Here is a 19,677-nt window from a genome sequence, read left to right as displayed (position 1 = left end):
ATGTAATGTATTCTCATATTTACCTCCTACATTCCCTCATCCTTTTTCTTCTTTGCCATCTCATATCCACAATGTCCTAATCCCTTCTACTAAAATTGTTTACATGAGGCAAACTGTCAGAACCCAATGTAAAAGTCCCAGAATTGGCATTTTGTGTGCATTTCCACACGAGGCAGTTCCAGTTCTCAGTTTACTTGATTGATTGTAGTGTGGTCCTGATGAAAACAGCAAAGCTGGCAGACCCAGAACCGAAGCCATGGCAAGATTTACTGTGATCAGGCAAGAATTCAGCTGTTTATTATAGTCCTTTATTTAAAAGGTATTGTAGATTGTATTGTGCCTTAGAAAGATTTATTAGTAATAAATTAAGGAGTAGAGACCACTTATTGATAATTTGTATCACAGAGGCACCAGATTATCTGATAAATATGAAGAATGAGTGATGTTCTGCCTTCGTTCTCTCTGGCTGCCATGATGGTTGTCAGTCGTGTGGCTATTGAACTCACATGCCAAATCAGATGTACTGTAAATACACACTGTACTTCAACTATTCATACTTCAAGTATGAAAAAATGTCAAAGTGAAGTATCTCATAATTGTTATATTAATTACACGTGAAGTTGTAATATTCCAGGTGCAATGTTAAATATAATATAGTTTATTTCTTGCTTTTACTTTGTTAGTTTAGTTATTAGAAAATTTTAAATTATGCTTTGAGTTGTATTATATTTCTTTTGGGGAGCAGTTTTAGATCATAAGTGTACTTTAACATTTTAATGCCATATTTAAAAATACTCATATTTTTCAGTGGCAAAGTATGTCTCAGGAATAGTGTAGTGATGAGGTGAGCAGGCCTGCTTTTCGTCCCACCCGGCTCCCGCACGGCTAACTTTACACCCGAAATAACAACACACAAACTGTATTCATTTAAACACTGCCTGGTCCATTAGTTTCAACCTCTTATTGGCTAATTCTCACATCTTGCTTAACCCATTTCTAATAATCTATGTAGCACCACAAAGTGGTGGCTTATCGGGAAGGATTCAGCATGTCTGACCTGCGTCCATCTTGGGCCGGAGCTTCATCGTATCTCACCTCACTTCCTTCTACAAAGCATCCTGTTCTGTTTACTCCGCCTACCTAATTTTCTGTCCTATCAAAGGGCCAAAGCAGTTTCTTTATTAACCAATGAAAGTAACACATAGACCCTCCTCCATCAGAATAGTCTTAATCTCTCGTTGCTTTTTTCATATTTACATCTATGTATTTAGGTTTTGTGACCACTTCCTAACAGTGAACAGTTTCTAGTAAACAGCTAGAAGCCGAGACTAGAACACTCAGAGGGACAGGGCTGTCAGGTATGTGAATTTAGAGCTGCCCTAACATCTTGATTTAAAAGTAAAAATGCTGAGGCTTATAGGCACGTGTACCTTACTTACTAAGGACAACAGAATTGTTTGCCTGACTAATGTTGTCCACTTTTGAATAATTCATTGCTTCTTTATTCTCAGTGCATATCAATTGGGGTTTTTTTCCTCCTCAAGGAACATTGCCAATACTTAGAAGCATTTTGATTATTACAACTAACCTGGATGCTGCTGGTGTTGTGGACAGAGGCCAGGGATGCTCCTACTAGCACACAGTGCCCAGGACAGACTCTCATGACAGAGAATTATCCAATTCAAAGCATCACTAGTGCTGAAATGGAGAAATTTTTGTATGTGCATTGGTAGTAGTAGTTGTTGTTGTCATTCTTACTATTGCTATTTTTAGCATAGCATCTCATCTAGCCCAGTCTGGTCTCAAACTTGCTGTGTAGCTGAGGATCTCCTGGCCTGTATGTCCTAAGTGCTGGGATTGAGGTGCTGAGCCATTAACTTCAAGGAGCCATGTTGCCTTGTCAGCCAAGGACAGCTGGTGAGTGGGCTGACTGCCAGTGGAGGCTCGGCATTGGTGGAGAGTTTGTCCAAGGTTCTTTTCTGGAGCCTTCATTTCCTTTTAGGTAAAATGGAGACAGTTCAGACAGACAGGCAAAGTGCAAGCTTACAGGCCAGCAAAGCCTCCAAGGTGTAAACACAGGCAAGCGGACTTAGTGAAGCAGCCTGTACCAGATGAGACATGTGCTCACTTGGCTGTCTTGCCTTAGTTGGCTCTTGCTGCCTTAGTGCTTATTGTCTGGGTTGTTGTAAATAGGGGTGGCGGGGCTGCATTCCCAGCACCCCGGCCGCCTGCCCGGCTAGCTTATGCCCAAAATAACAACACACAAACTGTATTCATTTAAACACTGCTTGGCCCTTTAGCTCTAGCCCTTACTGGCTAATTCTGATATCCCGATCAACCCATCCCTAATAATCTGTGAGAACCGCTCTTACCGGGAAGATTCTAGCCTAGTCCATCCTGGGTCGGAGCTTCATGGCGTGTGTCTGCCCGGGAGCAGGGCATGGTGTCTCTCTCAGGCGTCTGCTCCCAAGAGGAGAGCTGTGGAGTCTGAGCTCACTTCCTCTTCCTCCCAGCGTTCTGTTCTGTTTACTCCTCCCACCTATCTTCTAACCAATAAAATGGGCCAAGGCAGTTCCTTTATTAGCCAATGACCTTCCTCCATCACTGGGTGAGGTTTTGGTATTTATGTGTGCATATGTGTGTGCTCACATGTGCTAGATTTAAGGGAGGTAATTTGTTATACAGGACCATTCTCTGAGCCAAACTACTGCCATCTTCAAGAGTCCTCTGAAAAGATCACATAGCTGGGCTTTGTTAACTGTTATTGTTCATTCCTAGAAGGAAGAGCAGGGAGAGTCATGTATGCTACTCACTTGAGAATTCAGCCATCTTTCCCAACTAGTTGTGTATAGTGCTGCCCGAATTACACATGGCCTTGGGGGTCTCAGAGAAGGGCTAGGGGACATAGATGGGGAACGAACTAGGGAAAGGGGCTCTATCTACACAGCCATGGAGATATTATCATCCATGCTGGGTCAGACCTTTCAGCATGGCTGCTGTAAGGTCACCCATGCTTTGCCTGTGACTCCCACTCATTGCTCTTAAGTAAACATGAAAACTCAGGGGCTCCCAGAATGAGCTTTAGTGGAATCATAAGTTGATTTGTCACCAGAACACAGGAAGGAGGGGTTGACACTGTTTCTCTCTCCGCTAGGGAAGGAATTCTAGCAACATAATTCAAGCTAGGGGGTGAAACACCCCTATTAGGAGACAGATGCACATCTGAACTGCAGGATTGCAGTTGTGTTTTGCAGTATTGCAGCGACTGACTGATGCTTATTTGGTTAGTATTTATTTTGCTTTCTGGCAAAGCTGATTTGGGAACATGTGTATATTCACCCTTGTCACTCCTGTCTCTGATCTGCCCTTTTCCTTACCCTGCCACACTAAAGAAGAATTGAGTGCTGTTGGCTGCCAGGGTTGCCTCTGAGTGACTAAGCCCTTGGAGAGGAGGGGCTTTGGCCAGGCAGAACACTGCCATTTAGCCAACATGAGGAAGAGATCTCAGTTTGCGTTTTCATAGAGACTTCTAAATGATGCAAGTAGTTATGGAAAGAGAATATTGCATTTATTCTCAGGGAAAAGGTTTCTCTTCCAGCTAAAATGATGCAGATGTAATGTGTTTAACATGGAGAAGAGTTTATACGGCTCAGCTTTTTAAAACTTAGACTGGGGTAATTTTGAAGGTAATTTAAATAATTTAAAAGCAAACTTTCTTCACACTGGAATTTCTTATATTAAAAAATGGGGAAAGGACATTTCTGCAGAATCCATTAAGTTCTGGCAGACTGAATTCAGTGCATATTAAGAAAATAGTCCTCTGATATAATTTTTTCCCTAGAAACAAATTACCTGGAATAATTTTTCAAAATCTATGAGTGCCTTGGGTAAAAACAGAATTTTTTCATGACAAATGAGATTTATCAGATTGCTGGCTCTGTAGCACACTGAGATGGATTTAATATACAGTACTGTGAGTTTGCTGTTTGTTCTTAGGTGAAGCAGATAATCACAGCTGCAGAGGCCATAACAGGTAAAACTATGGAAGGCAGTTAGGACAGGCAGTGGTCATCAGTGCTCCCTTACAAATGGTAATGGCTAGATGTTCCTTTGGCAGTGATGGCAATAGCCACTTGAGGTACAACTTTTATGGTGTTTTAAGTCTTGTATGTTTTTAGGAAGTATTAAACAACAACGTGAAGAAAAATAGGACTGGATTTGTAGGGAGACAGATTCACTCTTGACTTTGGTGAAGAGCTCTGGATCCTTCTAGGCCTTGGCTTCGGATCCTCTTCGTTCCTGAAGAAGAGAAGGCAGTAGTCTGTTGTGTATTTTAGGAGTCCTCTCAGTGTAGAGTTAGTTTTATTAGAAGGGGAAACGATGACTAGGTGGTCTTCTTAGTCATGGCCACTTTGTGTTGGGTGAGTGAATTAGAGGAGTGTATGGGATTTTGGATTTTTATAAATTAGAAGACAGAAGATTCGAAAGCAGAGCCTGGCACACACCTGCAACTCCAGCACACGGGAGGATAAGAAAGAAGGGCTGCAGGTTTGAAGGATGGAGGAAGGGTACTTTGATTTAAGTACATTTCTTTTTCTTTTGTTTTGTTTTTCGAGACAGGGTTTCTCTGTATAACAGCCCTGGCTGTCCTGGAACTCACTCTGTAGACCAGGCTGGCCTCGAACTCACAGAGATCCTCCTGCCTCTGCCTCCCAAGTGCTGGGATTAAAGGGTTGCACTACCACCGCCCGGCTTACATTTCTTTACAGCATGGTGATGCCATTCTACCATGTCACCTTCCAGTCTGACTTCGGGACATGTTATCTTAGCTTGTCTTCCTTTAAAGCCGCAACCACCTGCTGAGGGGATGAAACCATAGTTGTGTCACAGTTGGGCTTGCTAAGATATATTAGACTTTGGTGAGTGTCCTGCTATCCTGAAAGAAAATACCTGTGAGGGGTTTCTGGCTTGTAACTCTAAGAATTGTATTATAAGTACATGTGAAAGTTTTAACAAATTTACCTGATTTTGGCCACTTTATGTTTATAATAGTATACATACAGACTGATAATAAATAATAAAACCCCTTTGGAGTGTTAATATTTGTTTTTAATAGGATATAACCTAATAAATTCTGTTTTCTTTATATTAATTTAGAATATGACATCTCAGATAAAACTTGGGGTATATGTGCTCTTTGGAGAAATAATTTGTGGCTCAGTTGTAAAACACATGCCTAGCATTCCCAGAGACCACAGATTGATTGCCAGCACTTGGGGGTAGGGGTCAAGAAATAAATTCCAAAATACTGAGGGATGTGGATTATGCACAAGACATACACACGTACACACACATGCACACATACACACATGCACACACACACACGCACGCACGCACGCACAGAGCCCTGGGAAGTGTCCTGATGATCTCCAGAGACCACACTGACTTACTTGAAACAATGGCTCTCCATGTCATAGTCCCATTTCTGTCCTCACACCCTAGAAGAAAGCAGCCCGTTGAGACTGTTAATAGTTTAACCAATAAAATGACTTGATAGTCTCTTTAATGATATAGTATTCTTACCTGACTTTTTCTCCCCAAATCATCATACAGACTGCCATGAAGGAAAGAAAGTCTTAAATGGTAAGTCATATAAATTAGTGATAAACTTACATGTTGATACTGCTTCACAGAATTGTCTGGGGTATTTGGATTAAAAAAAATTCAAAAGCTGTCTTTGCTTGTCTAAACTTAACGGATTTACTAGAACTTTATGTGCCTTTTATTTCAACTATTACTTTTAAAACAATTACTTTTATGAAATCTCTAAGCCCAAAGCATAAATGTTTTTAGTGACTAAAACAGGACTCAGGTGGCTCCCTTTAGGTATGTGTGTGAGTTCACACTGGTGTCAGGACACAGATCCAAGTAGCATATTAATCTGCTGTTCCTTGGTTGAGCAGCACAGACATCACGGTTGGCACTGCCCCTTTCACACCCAATTGAGGTGTGGTGTTAATACTGACTGATGAAATGCATGGGGCTCCTCTGACTGAGTGTGTTATTGTACCTGTAGATCCAGATTTTTTTTTCCTCCCTTTTTGCAAAACAAAGTTACAGAAATAGAGCTAGCAAGCTAGGTTTTCAGAAGAATCACCTTTTTTTTAAGTGTGAAAGTAGCCTGTAACTTGCAACTTAGGATGTTTGAAGTTGTCATGGTATAATATTGCAGGGAATGCAGGAAATGGAAGGCTGCTCTTAGGCTCATCGGGTGCTTGGCTCTTCTGTGATGCTGCAGAAACAACCATCCTCCTTGCCTGTCACATGTCGCTTTCAGCATCTTTACTGCAGATGCACTGTATTTAATGTTTCAATTAAAAATATTCTTAGATCTCACTCTCCAAGTAATGTGGAACCATTACATGTTGTGACTTGGAGTCTCTATAATAATGGGGTATAGTTGTATCTATTTCCGTATATATATCTGTGTATCTATGTATGTATTTGTATTTTGTAACTGTTTCTCACATTTGGCTCAGCTAAGGCTGTGTGGTAATTCTATATTATGTTTGCGAATATAATCTGCCTGCTTTGTATGTCATTATTTCAACAGTTAATTAAAATCCTGAGTGGGATAGGTGAGTTTTATTTTATAGTAAGGCGCAGAGCCCTTAAACTGACGCCATTCTGTCAGCCAACACTTTGAACGTTCTTTTGGAACACCTGACTGACTTACTCTGCTCTGACGTAGATTTACCCCCGAGTCTCCAGAGGATGTGACTCTGTGGTTTCTTTTTGCTCATACTGAAAACAGGATAGATTCTGTCAAGTGTGGCCTTGCTCTTCTAATGAGCTGTATTTCTGTGCTACTCTCTTGAATTTTAAAAGGTACCTGGAAATGGTCTCTTTTGTGCTTTCCTGTTGAAGAAGAAAAAGCAATGGTTTTGCATAAGGCTCTAGTGCTGGCACAGAGCTTTCTGATCTTAATCAAACATACAAGATCGTACAAGATCAAAAATGACTGTAAATGTATGAATTTTGTTGATGCTTTTCCTCACAGTAAATTTTAAATTTTGATGCATGTTTTTTAAGAGACCACCAAAATAAAAATGACAATCTTTTAATAAAATATCTTTCACCACTTTCAAATAATTTAATAAGACTATTTTTTTATTGTATTCATTTTAGAAAAAGATGCTTGTGGCTCTGGCTTTAGTTATAAGGCCTGATGGTCACATATATCTTTGAGGCTCTTGGTCTGAAAACATAGTGTGCTCTGCATAGTAACAGTGGAAGAGATGAAAGCTGAAGAAACCAGACAGGCTTCACCAAGAGCCTCATTCCCAACAGTATTGCTATTTTGCATCCGTACTTTTCCTAAGCCTGAGTATATAGGGAAGTTCCGGAAATCTCTAACCTCTCTCACCTGGAAGTGCTTCCAACTCCAGCCTCCTGTAGTGATTGTTGCTAGTCTGGGAGCTCTAAGGCTAACTGGATAACTGTATTTTTTCCCCCCTGTAGTTTGAGATGTGGTAACAAAATTAAATAGTTTATTTTCAAAAGTTACTTAGCAGTCCAGGCACAACCAAGGCACTCCTCTGGAGGGAGGAAACAGTGCCTGCAGGCTCTCCAGAGAGCTTCCCTGTCTCAGAGCTTTCTGAAATGACTTGAAAACCAGTTGGTGTAGCCCTTTAAAGGCCATGTTGATGTAGACACGTGTGAATTAATCAAAATGGAAAAGAATGCCATACTGGTGTGCCATTAGAGCTGCAATACTCAAGCACTGTGGTAAGATGTATCCATTTCTACAACCGTGCTGGTGGTTTAAGTGAACCTGGTACAGCCATAGTCCTCTAAGAGGGAGAAATCTCAATAGAGAAATATCTCCCCATAAGATGTGGCTGTAGGCAAACCTGCAGGGGATTTTAATAAGTGATTGATGTGGGTGGTGTCATCCCTTGGCTGCTGGTCCTGGGTGCTGTAAGGAAGCTGGCTTGAGCAAACCTTGAGGAGAAACCAGGAATAGCCCTCCTTTATGGCCTTTGCACTGGTTCCTGCTTCCAGGTTTCCTCCCTGACTTTCCTCAGTAATAAACTGTACTGTGGGTCAGTAAGTGGAAATAAACTTCCCAAGTTGATTTGATCATAATGTTTTATCACAGAAATGAAACCCCTAACTAAGACAACAACCATTTTGACTAAAGCTAAACATGCATGCATACTATATCCCACCAGAATTGTAGATTTTGTTCTTTAAAATGTGCATGTCAGTGTGCAAGGTTTATAACCATGTTCCCATAATAGTGCCTGTTCAGGAATGACTTATCAATAGAAGAGTGGGTGAATTGTAACTAAGTCATACAATGCAATAATTTTCAGTATAAAAAGGAACAGACTACTTATGCACTTAACAGAATGGCTAAAATCTCAGGAAATTCTAGGTTTGACTTGTTAGAACTATAATGCTAAGGATGAACAACAACAAAAGACCAAAATAAACCATGCTTTATGATCCCTTTCTATATAGTATAGAGTGCCACTAATATATGTCCATGATTTAAAAACTAGTTTGGTGTCATAAGTCACAATATGGTTACCCTTGGGAGAGAGCAAGCTATAGGAAAACACCCAAAGAACATGCTGGTGACAAGGGTCTTTCTTGCTTTATGGTTTAGTAGCATGTTTATTAAGATGTCCCTTATGTATGTGTGTACATGGGTTTAGTGTGGTGTAGATAAATTACTGTTTTTCTTTGTGAAGGCATGCTTCCCAAGAGCCAAGTGACAGATACACTGCCCAGGGAAGGCCCTAGTTCTCCAAGGTATGCACTCTTCTTTACATTTCAAAGTGAGAGCACTTCTGCACAAACCCACAGACACTGCAGGAAAGAACCTAGCACAGGGGTTGTTTCTTGTTTACTGCCAGTTTTGCTCAGCTCACAAATGGCAGCACCTCTTTATCAGATGGGTTGCAGAATAAGGTTGTTCCATAAGTGATTTTTAGATAACTGAAGTTTGATTGTTTTAAATACTTTAAACCACTATTTTAAAATGATTTTTTTCTTTCTGGTCAGGTGATAGTGACTCACACCTTTAATCCCAGCAATCAGGAGGCAGAGGCAGGTGGATCTTTATAAGTTCAAGGCCAGCCTGGTCTGCAAAGTGAGTTCCAGGACAGCCAGGGTGGTTACACAGAGAAACTCTGTTTCACAAAAAAAAACAACAACAACAACAACAACGAAAAAAAAACATCAAAAGAGTTTTTTTCTAATAATGATAAAATGCATGTTCAGGGTAGGAAGTTTAGAAAACATAGTGGTAACCCCTTTCAACCTTAGACATCGATGCCGAACTCTGGGGCTGACTGACTTATACAATACCTTCACACACAACATTTGTAGTACTGGTATTATAGTGTCGTTTGTGAGCGATATCTTTTGTTGTTAATAATCTGTGAAAACTTCTGTATTCCATCACATAGCCATACCATTGTTTATTTCAATATTCAATCTTTATATGTCTATTTTGGTGGTGTTTTTAAATTTAAATTTTAATGGAAATTCTTCAATATGTTTTAATATTTGACAACCTTGGGCATGAGCCCTCACCTTTCACCTTGGTTGGAACAGGACTTTTTCCCCGTGACGTTTGCTACCACGTGTGCTGAGGGCAACTAGTCTGTGAGCTTTCAGGGATTCTCCTGCCTCTGCCTTCCATCTTCCCACAAGAAAACTGGGATTACAGATGTGCACTCCCTCATCAGGCTTTAGGTGGGCTGTGTGGATTTGAACTCTTGTCTTGATATTTATTTAGCAAGTATTTTCCACTGAGTCGTCTCCCCAGCTCAAGAATGAATTTCTTTAGTAGTGATATTTTCATTATAGAGAAGGAAGGCGATGAGCATGCAGATTTCTTTGTGCTCCTTAACAACACATGTATGTATTCTATTATTCTCTGAGAAGATTTTTTTAGAACAATGTATAGCCTTTATTTGCCCATTTTGGTGGTCTATTTGGAAATAAATGTCAGGTATATCATGATGACTGTAACATGTTAAGGTTACCATGTAGATACGAGTTTTACCCTGAGAAGTCTATTTCCCACCGTGGATTTTAAATGTTGATAATTTCACGTGTTATTGCAAATCATTCTGGATGTTTTCTTATTTCACTTTACTGTCTTACAGCTATGACTGGTTCCAAACAGAGTCCTCAGTCACCATTGCTATATACACCAAACAAAAGGTAAACATTCTATTGAAAACAAGAGGAAATAAATAGTAAGAATTAGTTGCTTTTATTTACATGCAGATTCTTTTCTAAGATCTTTTTTATATTAGCTTATTTGTTCTCCATAACAATCCTGAGGCAGAAAGCAAATGTTCTCCCTATTTTACAAAGAAGGGTTAATTTTTTCCCCAAAGCCTGTGTTTGGAAGCTAGGTAGGTATTCTGGCTCCTGCCTGGCAGATAGCTATTACCACCCATCTGTGTAGCCTGTAAACCTATTGAGTGTTGTTCTGTGTGCTTTCCAGTTAACTTTGCTGTAAGAGTACACTTTCTGGGATTAGAAAGACTATACTGCTGAGACTTAATATACTTGAACTGTTAATGGCATTTGGGTGCCCCTTGGAAACAAGGTTAGGGAACTTGCTCATTTATTTGTGAATCTTCACATGGCACTTCTTTTATATAAAGCACCATTATACGTCAGAAATGTGATTCTGGGCCAGGTCCACAGACTTGTTTTACAGGGTGGATAGTCCAGCTAGAAAGCTGGATGAATATATTTACATTGTTTCCAGCCACATCCTCCAGTGCCTGCTCACCTTCCACATTTGAGGAGCCTTGTGAATGGAATCTATTTCTGCAGTAATTTCAGTAGGGTTTGAAATGCAGTGACTGAGGAAAGGGGACATTTACGAATGGGACGATATGTGTAATGCATGGTATAAGTAGTAAGTACCACGACACCTCTCTTTCGTTTCTGTGTACTACTTATACCATGCATTGGACACATCATCCCATTCGTAAGCTTCCAGTTGAAGAGAGGGAGGAGGGAATATATGAGTAAGGGAGGTCAAGATCACGATGGAGAAATCTATAGAGAGAGCTGAACCAAGCTTGTGGAAACTCGGGAACTCTAGACTGACAGCTATGAGGCTCCATGGACTGAACTAGGCCCTCCATATGTGGGAGACAGTGGTGAAGCCTGGACTATCTGAGGGGCCCCTGGCAGTAGGACCAGGATCTATCCCTGGTTCATGAGCTAGCTTGTTAGGACTCATTCCCTATGGTGGGATGCCTTTCTTAGCATTAAGGTTGGGGGGAGAGGCTTGGTTCTGCCCCAACTTAATGTACGAGACCTTGTTGACTCCCCATGGAGCCCTTACCCCTTAGGAGGAGTAAATGAGGGGTAGGCTGGTGGAAGGGATGTGCGCGGGAGCAGGAGGAGGGGTGGGATGGAGAACTATGTTTAGAATGTAAATGAAATTAAAAAACAAAACTTTAAAAAAGTTTCTTGGATAATTTTGAGATTGGTGGAGATCAATAGGTTACATACTTTCTCAGAATCACACGGTAGTAGAAAACTAAAATGAAAACAATTAAAGATCTTAAATTCTGGGTCATAGTCTTAGTTTTTTTCTATGTTGTTTCTTAAAAAAATATTCTTGAACAACTAATAGATGCTGACCAGTGTTCTACGGATAGTCTGTAGGGTTCATGACTTTAAAACCATGGCTACAGTGGATGTTAAACAGAGGAAATGTGTGCTTAGAATTACAATGACGTTCATAGAAGGGAAGGGACTGGCTTATATGAGGGAGAAATGAGAACCAAGAATAATATTCATGTTGCTTGGAGACGTGTACCAGGAAAGCGCCCCTCATCGCTTCAGAAATGGAGTTCTCTGGGGGCAGTTCTCAATTTTCATCTTTCTGTTTTTGCTTCCTTTAAAGAATATCAGTTTAGACTCAGTAATGGTTGACCTCCAGGGTGACTCCTTGAGAGCAGAAACTTTTATCCAGGATCATTCTTATCTTATACATATTGGTGAGTATCTCATTTTTACTAATCGGAATATTTTCATTTTCTTTCACTATGACAATAGCATGGTCTGCAGTCTAGAAGGCTGTAATATTTTATCTGCTATCATCATTTTGGTTTGTCATTTCTGATCATTTTACAGTCAGTGTTTTTCCTTCATGCTAATAAAAATGGCAGCATGGTTCCCTTTCCAAATTGAAGTAATTATAAGCCTAACATGTTGTCTGTTGTGTGACAGAGCCCTGACTTCATGCAATCAGATGTGATCAGAATCAATCATAAAATATTAGTTCACTTTTATAAGTGTCTTACTTGATGGCTATAAATAAGACTCTGGAGACCTCTGGTCACCATGTGAGCATTACTTACTGGGATGTCCATTCCTTGCACCCCAGGACATCAGAGGCAGCAACCAAACAGCCTGGACTGCAAGCTTGCTCATCTCCTAAGAGCCAGAGATAAGCTTTGTTAATTTTGACCTATCGGGGGTAAGAAGTTCTGAAACCAAAGAAACCAAATGTTGGATCTGTTTGTCACCTATAATGAAATTGAGTCTAAGATCTCATTGTTTTCTCCTCTTATGACTAGGATGTATTTCTAGTTAGAAAATAGATGTGACACACACAAAACAATCCCTGAACAATAGCAAATATATATTAATTTTTTAAATAAATTGTCAGTGTGCATATGTACATGATGTGAACATGCAAGTGTCATGGTATAACATGTATGGAGGTCAAAGGGCAGTTTTATGGATTTGGTTTTCTCCTTTCTACCCTTACATGAATCCTGGGAAAGAACTCGGGTTGTCAGGTTTGCATGGCCAGCACCTTTACCCAGTCATTCATAAATGGGGAATGGTTGTGGGGTGGGGACTGTGGGGCCCTATCCCTTGGTACTGAAGAACAGGCTACTAAAGGAATCTGGGTGAGAGGGGCCTGCTGTCTTCAGTTGTATAAACACTGATGAACCAGGCTCCAGTGGATAGTTCCAATGCAGAGACCACACTGATAACCATGGTCCAACCCAGAGGGACACAAACAAAACAAAAGACATGAATATGAGAAGGAGATGAGTAGGGAAGAGGGCAGGTAGATGGGGGAAGAGAAGGCAGGGGTGCAAGCAATCAGAGTGCATTTATATACATAGGAAATTGTCAAGAGCAAAATTAATAATAATAAAACAACTTCTGGATACCAGTTCTGCATTGGAAAGACTGAAACAGTGCAGAATGAGATTTAGAGCAGAGTGATGAAGCCACACTTTGCCTTTGCTGTTTATGGAACGGATGTTAGTGAATATAAAGATCTGTCTCCTGTTAACCATTTAACCATTCATTGCATTCATAATACCTGAAAGTGCTTGCTTGCTTATAGGCTCTCAAAAGATTGATATATATATATCAGACAGACAGACACACACACATATGAAAAGCTAAGTTGACACTGTCTGACCTGTGTCAGCAGGGCACAGGACGCACAACCAGCCTGCAGTGTTGCCTCCTCCCCCAACTGCTCATCTTGAGTCTCACTCTGTATGATTGTCAGTCTGGAATGAAGGTCGGTTACCAGCTTGTGAGTGGTTGAATATTTACTCCTCAGTCCATAGGGAGAAGTATGGAAAGATGGAAGAAATTTAAGCAATTTGATTCTTTCAGAGCACGTATTTTCTTTTAGTCTCTCAGTACATTCTTCTAGTCTTGAGCAGTTTGAAGTAGTACATTTAAGTTGATCTTACAGGTATAGATTGATTTTATGAATTGAATTTTGGTGGTAACTAAAAAACTTTTTTTTTTTATTTCAGGGCTAAGCCATGAAGTTCAAGAAAATTTTTCTGGTAAGTACTAAAAACCAGAAAGAAATTATGTGTGTATACACACACACACACATAGGCATGTATAGGAAGAGAAAAAAAAACAGGCATTTGTCTTTATTTTTCTTACATATATTTTCATGTCATAAATACATTACTTTTAAAGTACACTCTTTCTGGTTTCTGTTTTTCCCTGCTCTTCTTTATTTGTTTGTTTGTTTGTTTGTTTGTTTATTATGTATACAATATTCTGTCTGCATGTATGCCTGCAGGCCAGAAGAGGGCACCAGACCCCATTACAGATGGTTGTGAGCTACCATGTGGTTGCTGGGAATTGAACTCAGGACCTTTGGAAGAGCAGTTAATGCTCTTAACCTCTGAGCCTTCTCTCCAGCCCTCTCCTTGCTCTTCTTATCTCTCTATTTTCCTTTTCTCTCTCTTAAAAACATTCCTGTCCGATTTTGTTCATCTTCTCTGCCCTGCTCCTCACATGCAGCTCATAGGCACGCACTAGACCAGACACACTCTCATAGCTACATACACTCAAGTGGATGCCAGGGTGGAGCACACTGAGCTGCAATATTGCCACATGCCATGTGTAGTTCGGGTTCCTTGGGAGGTGAGGACTCAAAATAGTTTCTGACTTCCAGGCTTCTCCCCTTACCATATACCATAGTAAGCTCTTTACATTCAAGGAGCTTGTTTTTATTCTCATGAAGTCTGAACTCAGTCATTTAATTGAATTCACTTTGCTCATCTGTTGCTACACTGTGAACCTGTACTCTCAGGTTCACAGTGTAGAAGAACAGATACCTAGCTTCTGAGCAAAGTAAAGTGTGTGTTACGACTTTAAAAGCATGTTACTCATCAGATTTAAGTTGGTAGCTAGACATCCTTGTTTTATTACTGGCCTCACACAAAGAACTGTTCTAGTCACTGAGCAAGGAAGAGCATCTGAAAGACTTTCAGTGACGAGCAGTTCCCATGGGCTTTCTCTTATGTACGTCCTATGTGCTAAATCTTCTGAGTCTGCTCTTCTATTTTTAGGCTCAGTGTTGTTCTCAGTTCACAATATAGACCTCTTAGGCTTAACTAAATATATGAAAAGAGAATAAATTGTTTGGTTTGATGGGCCCATTCGGTGTGCCTGTGCTTCAGGCTGTGGCTAGAATGTGTATTCAAGACTCCATCGTGCCCTTTTGAAAGTCACACATATAATATCAGGCCTTGGTAAATTGGTTTGAAAGAAGCCAGTCTGAATCTAAAATGTTGTAAAAGGAGTGGGCCATGTCCTGCTGCCCGGCTAACTTATCCCCCGAAATAATCACACAGAAATTATATTGATTAAATTACTGCTTGGCCCATAAGCTTTGGCCTCTTATTGGCTAACTCTCACATCTTGATTCAACCCATTTCTAATAATCTGTATGTCACCATGAGGTCGTGGCTTACCAGGAAAGATTCAGCATGTCTGACCTGGCAGCTAACTCCATGGAGGCAATCTCTGCCTGCCTTCTTCCCAGCATCCTGTTCTGTCTACTCCGCCCACCTAATTTTCTGCCCTCTCAAAAGGCTAAGGCAGTCTATTTATTTAACCAATGAAAGTAACACATAGACAGAAGAACCTCCTACACCACTAAAATAAGCTGGATTTAGCATCAGATAAAACAAAAATCACTTTTACTGACCAAGTGAACAAAATCTTATTTTTCTATTAATTTTTATTGTTATATAAGAGCATGTTAGTGTACCCATATGAGAAAGTTTAGTTTTAGAATAAAATTTTGTATTTAGTATCAGTGAAACTAGTGAAATTTCTTTTCTTTTTAGTACGGGTCATTGAGAATGTTGGAAAAGTAGATATTGTCCTGCAAAAGAGAGAAAATATTTCTTGGAAATGTCTTGGTCAGCCCTTGGAGAAGCATGATTCCTTTATCCCAAAGAAAGATACAGGTATGCAGTACTCTTTTTTTTTTTTTTTTTTTTTTTAATTTATTTATTTATTAAGGATTTCTGCCTCGTCCCCACAACCGCTTCCCATTTCCCTCCCCCTCCCCCGATCAATTCCCCCTCCCTCATCTGCTCGAAGAGCAATCAGGGTTCCCTGACCTGTGGGAAGCCCAAGGACTGCCCACCTCTATCCAGGTCTCGTAAGGTGAGCATCCAAACTGCCTAGGCTCCCACAAAGCCAGTACGTGCAGTAGGATCAAAAACCCACTGCAATTGTTCTTGAATTCTCAGTATTCCTCATTGTCCGCTATGTTCAGCTAGTCCGGATTTATCCGATGTTTTTTCAGACCTAGGCCAGCTGGCCTTGGTGAGATCCCAATAGAACATCCCCATTGTCTTAGTGTGTGGGTGCACCCCTCGTGGTCCTGAGTTCCTTGCTCGTGCTCCGTCTCCTTCTGCTCCTGATTTGGACCTTGAGATTTCTGTCCGGTGCTCCCGTGTGGGTCTCTGTCTCTGTCTCCTTTCATCGCCTGATGAAGGTTAATATTCCTGAGGATGCCTATGTGTTTGTCTTTGGATTCACCTTCTTATTGAGGCTGAGAAGCTTCTGTAAAGCAAAGGACACTGTCACTAAGACAAAAAGACAACCCACTGACTGGGAGAAGATCTTCACCAACCCTGCAACTGACAAAGGTTTGATCTCCAAAATATATAAAGAACTCAAGAAACTAGACCGTAAAAGGCTAATCAACCCAATTATAAAGTGGGGCACTGATCTGAACAGAGAATTCTCAACAGAAGAACTTCAAATGGCCAAAAGACACTTAAGGTCATGCTCAACTTCCTTAGCGATCAGGGAAATGCAAATCAAGACAACTTTAAGATACCACCTTACACCTGTCAGAATGGCGAAAATAAAAAACAGCAATGATAGCCTTTGCTGGAGAGGTTGTGGAGAAAGGGGTACACTCACCCATTGCTGGTGGGAATGCAAACTTGTGCAACCACTCTGGAAAGCAGTGTTTCGGTTTCTCAGGAAATTCGGGATCAACCTACCCCTGGATCCAGCAATACCACTCTTGGGAATATACCCAAGAGAGGCCCTATCATACAACAAAAGTATATGCTCAACTATGTTCATGGCAGCATTGTTTGTAATAGCCAGAACCTGGAAACAACCTAGATGCCCTTCAACGGAAGAATGGATGAAGAAAGTATGGAATATATACATATTAGAGTATTACTCAGCAGTAAAAAACAAGGACTTCTTGAATTTTGCATACAAATGGATGGAAATAGAAAACACTATCCTGAGTGAGGTAAGCCAGACCCAAAAAGAGGAACATGGGATGTACTCACTCATATTTGGTTTCTAGCCATAAATAAAGGACATTGAGCTTATAATTCATGTTCCTAGAGAAGCTAAATATGCAGTACTCTTATTTCTTATATTTGTTTTGTAAAGGTTTTCAGTAGCATTTTATTTATTTGGCATGTCTCTGTGTGGGCACACATCCATACAATGGTTTTCATGTGGAGGTCAGGGGACAGTCTGCATGACTTGGTTCTCTCCTACCACATGGGTCCTGGGGATCAAACTCGGGTTGTCAGTCTTGACTGCAAGAACCTTTACCCACTGAGCCAATCCACTAGCCCATCTTTAAAAAAAAAAATACCTGATGGTGTTCCAGTGTTTCCTTTTCTCTGTGTGACCTTTCATCGCACAATCTCGTTTGTTGTTTGTTTTGATGTTCCATACCAGATGCCGTCTTTGATATTTCTGATCTCATATCTGCTCATGTTTCAGCTGGTAACAGCTGTGCATAAAGGGTTGGGCTTGTTGCCAGTATATTCCCTGTGCAGATGAGTGTTTTCTCTGAGGACAGTTTGATGCCAGGATTTGTGAGTCTCCTGGGAACAGTATTCTCCCCTCACACAGTCTTTGGAAGGCTTGTCTGCAAAGAAAGCTGCAGTTCTATAAATGCGACTTAGTCTCATCCTTCTCTTCCTCCTGTTTTTGTTTGGTTTTTGGTGTTGGTTTTTTGTTTGTTTCTTTGTTTGTTTTTGTCCGATTCCCCCCCCACCCCCCACTAGAATACTGTCTTAGTTAGCTAAAGTACTATGACTGCTGATCATAGCTTAAGAACAGAATTTATTTTCTCTCAGTTGTGGAGTTTATAAGTACAGTCATGGTATTGGCAGGATTAGACTCTTCTAAGGCCCCTCTGCTTGGCTTGTGTGCTTTTCTGAGTGTGTGTGTGCGTGTGAGTGTGTGTTAACTTTCTGGAAAGGGACACGATTGCCCTCACTGTCTTCAAATGTAGTTACAGTCCAAGGTCCTGGCTGCTACAGTTTTGCCACTCTAATGAGAGGACACAGTCTCCTCGAGTGCATGCCCAATCCACAGACCCTGTGCTACTTTGTAATTAGATTAGAGGGCCCATTGCACGGCTGTGCTAAGTAGGAGAGAGCTTAAGTGGGGTGGCGAGCATCTGAGCCCTTAAACTTTTAACCCGAAAGTTTCCATTTTACCTTTTTCTGATGTTAGCAGTGGTGGGTCCTGCTAACCTCAGGGCATTAAAGGGATTTTTTTCTGTTAAAAGATTCCAGTCTGCTGCTGCTTACATTTCTGGTTTAGGATTCCACTTTCTCAGGTCTGCTGAGTTAGTCACTAGTCATCTGCTTTTTTTCTAGTTCCCAGCATTTTTTTTCTTTTTCTTATTTTACATACCAATCCCAGTCTCCTCTCCCTCTCCTCCTCCCACTGCCTGCACCTTTCATGCACCCCACCCCCCATCCACTCCTTAGAGATGGCGAGGCTTCCCATGGGAGTCAACAAAGGCTGGCACATCACTTTGAGGCAGGACCAAGGCTCTCCCACCATATCAAGGCTGAGCAGGGTATCCCTCCAAAGAGAATGCGTTCCAAAAAGTCAATTTAAGCACTAGGGATAAATCCTGGTCCATCCCACTGCCAGTGGTCCCACAGATGCCCCAGCCATATATCTGTCACCCACATTCAGAGGGCCTACTTTGGGCCTATGCAGCCACCCCCCTCCCGTCAGTCTGGAGTCAGTGAGCTGTGGGTTTCCCCATCATGGTCTTGATGCCTTTGCTCATATCCATCCTCCCTCTCTTTGTTTGGACTCTGGGAGCTCAGCCCAGTGCTAACTGTGGATCTCTGCATCTGCTTCCATCAGTTGCTGGATGGAATTTCTATGATGACAATTAAGGTAGTCATCAATCTGATTACAGGGGAAGGCCAATTCAGGTTCCCTCTCCACTATTGCTTAGGGTCTTAGCTGGGGCAGCTGAGATGGGAAAAAAGGACAGAGAGGGAGAACAAAGAAAGAGACATCTTGATTGAGGGAGCCATTATGGGGATAGTGAGAAACCTGGCACTAGGGAAATTCCCAGGAATCCCAGCATTTATTTTCATCCCTCCTGTTCTTTCTGTCCTTGTAGATGTATGACCTAAGCAACCAAGCATATATGTGCAGTCTGTTGCAGTCATTTAGTGGATTCAGATGGTAACTCTTTGTATTCAACTAAACATCTTTTAATTTTTAAAGTTATTACAAGCTATGGAAATTCAAAATAACTTCTACTCTCATGATTCAATATAGAACTAAAAATGTGTGTGAGTTTCGCCCCACCAATAACCAATTACCTAGTGATTCCAGTTGGGTATCCTAGAGTCGGAATCAATCCTGATACTAAGTAGAGGCTAGTGCAGACCCCATAGTTAAGGACTTGGTTCCGTGAACTTCCCAAACTTCTGGTGCCCATCATAGTTCCCAGGTTCTGTACTTTTAGTAAACCAACATTAGAGTTTTCACTGCCCCCACCTTGGGTTAAAAAAAAAAATGTGC

General features: G+C 41.0%; 1 protein-coding gene across 3 annotated transcripts in view; it reads left to right on the top strand.

Moving 5' to 3' along the window:
- Positions 1 to 19,677, top strand: part of LOC121466036 (cytochrome b5 reductase 4) — a 65,803-nt gene that overhangs the window by 21,132 nt on the left and 24,994 nt on the right. For 2 of the 3 annotated variants that reach the window (XM_041679500.1, XM_041679498.1), the window contains exons 5-10: positions 5,614 to 5,643; positions 8,760 to 8,820; positions 10,185 to 10,242; positions 11,957 to 12,050; positions 13,848 to 13,880; positions 15,687 to 15,809. In XM_041679500.1, coding sequence (XP_041535434.1) covers positions 5,614 to 5,643; positions 8,760 to 8,820; positions 10,185 to 10,242; positions 11,957 to 12,050; positions 13,848 to 13,880; positions 15,687 to 15,809 — 399 coding nt within the window. The remainder of the gene's footprint in view (positions 1 to 5,613; positions 5,644 to 8,759; positions 8,821 to 10,184; positions 10,243 to 11,956; positions 12,051 to 13,847; positions 13,881 to 15,686; positions 15,810 to 19,677) is intronic. The other variant, XM_041679499.1, reaches the window with a different exon arrangement.

This window comes from Microtus oregoni, unplaced genomic scaffold, assembly GCF_018167655.1.
Source record: "Microtus oregoni isolate MIOR12 unplaced genomic scaffold, Mior012 000032F_ref0000030, whole genome shotgun sequence".
NCBI lineage: Eukaryota > Metazoa > Chordata > Mammalia > Rodentia > Cricetidae > Microtus > Microtus oregoni.
This window is presented reverse-complemented; position numbering and strand designations above follow the sequence as displayed.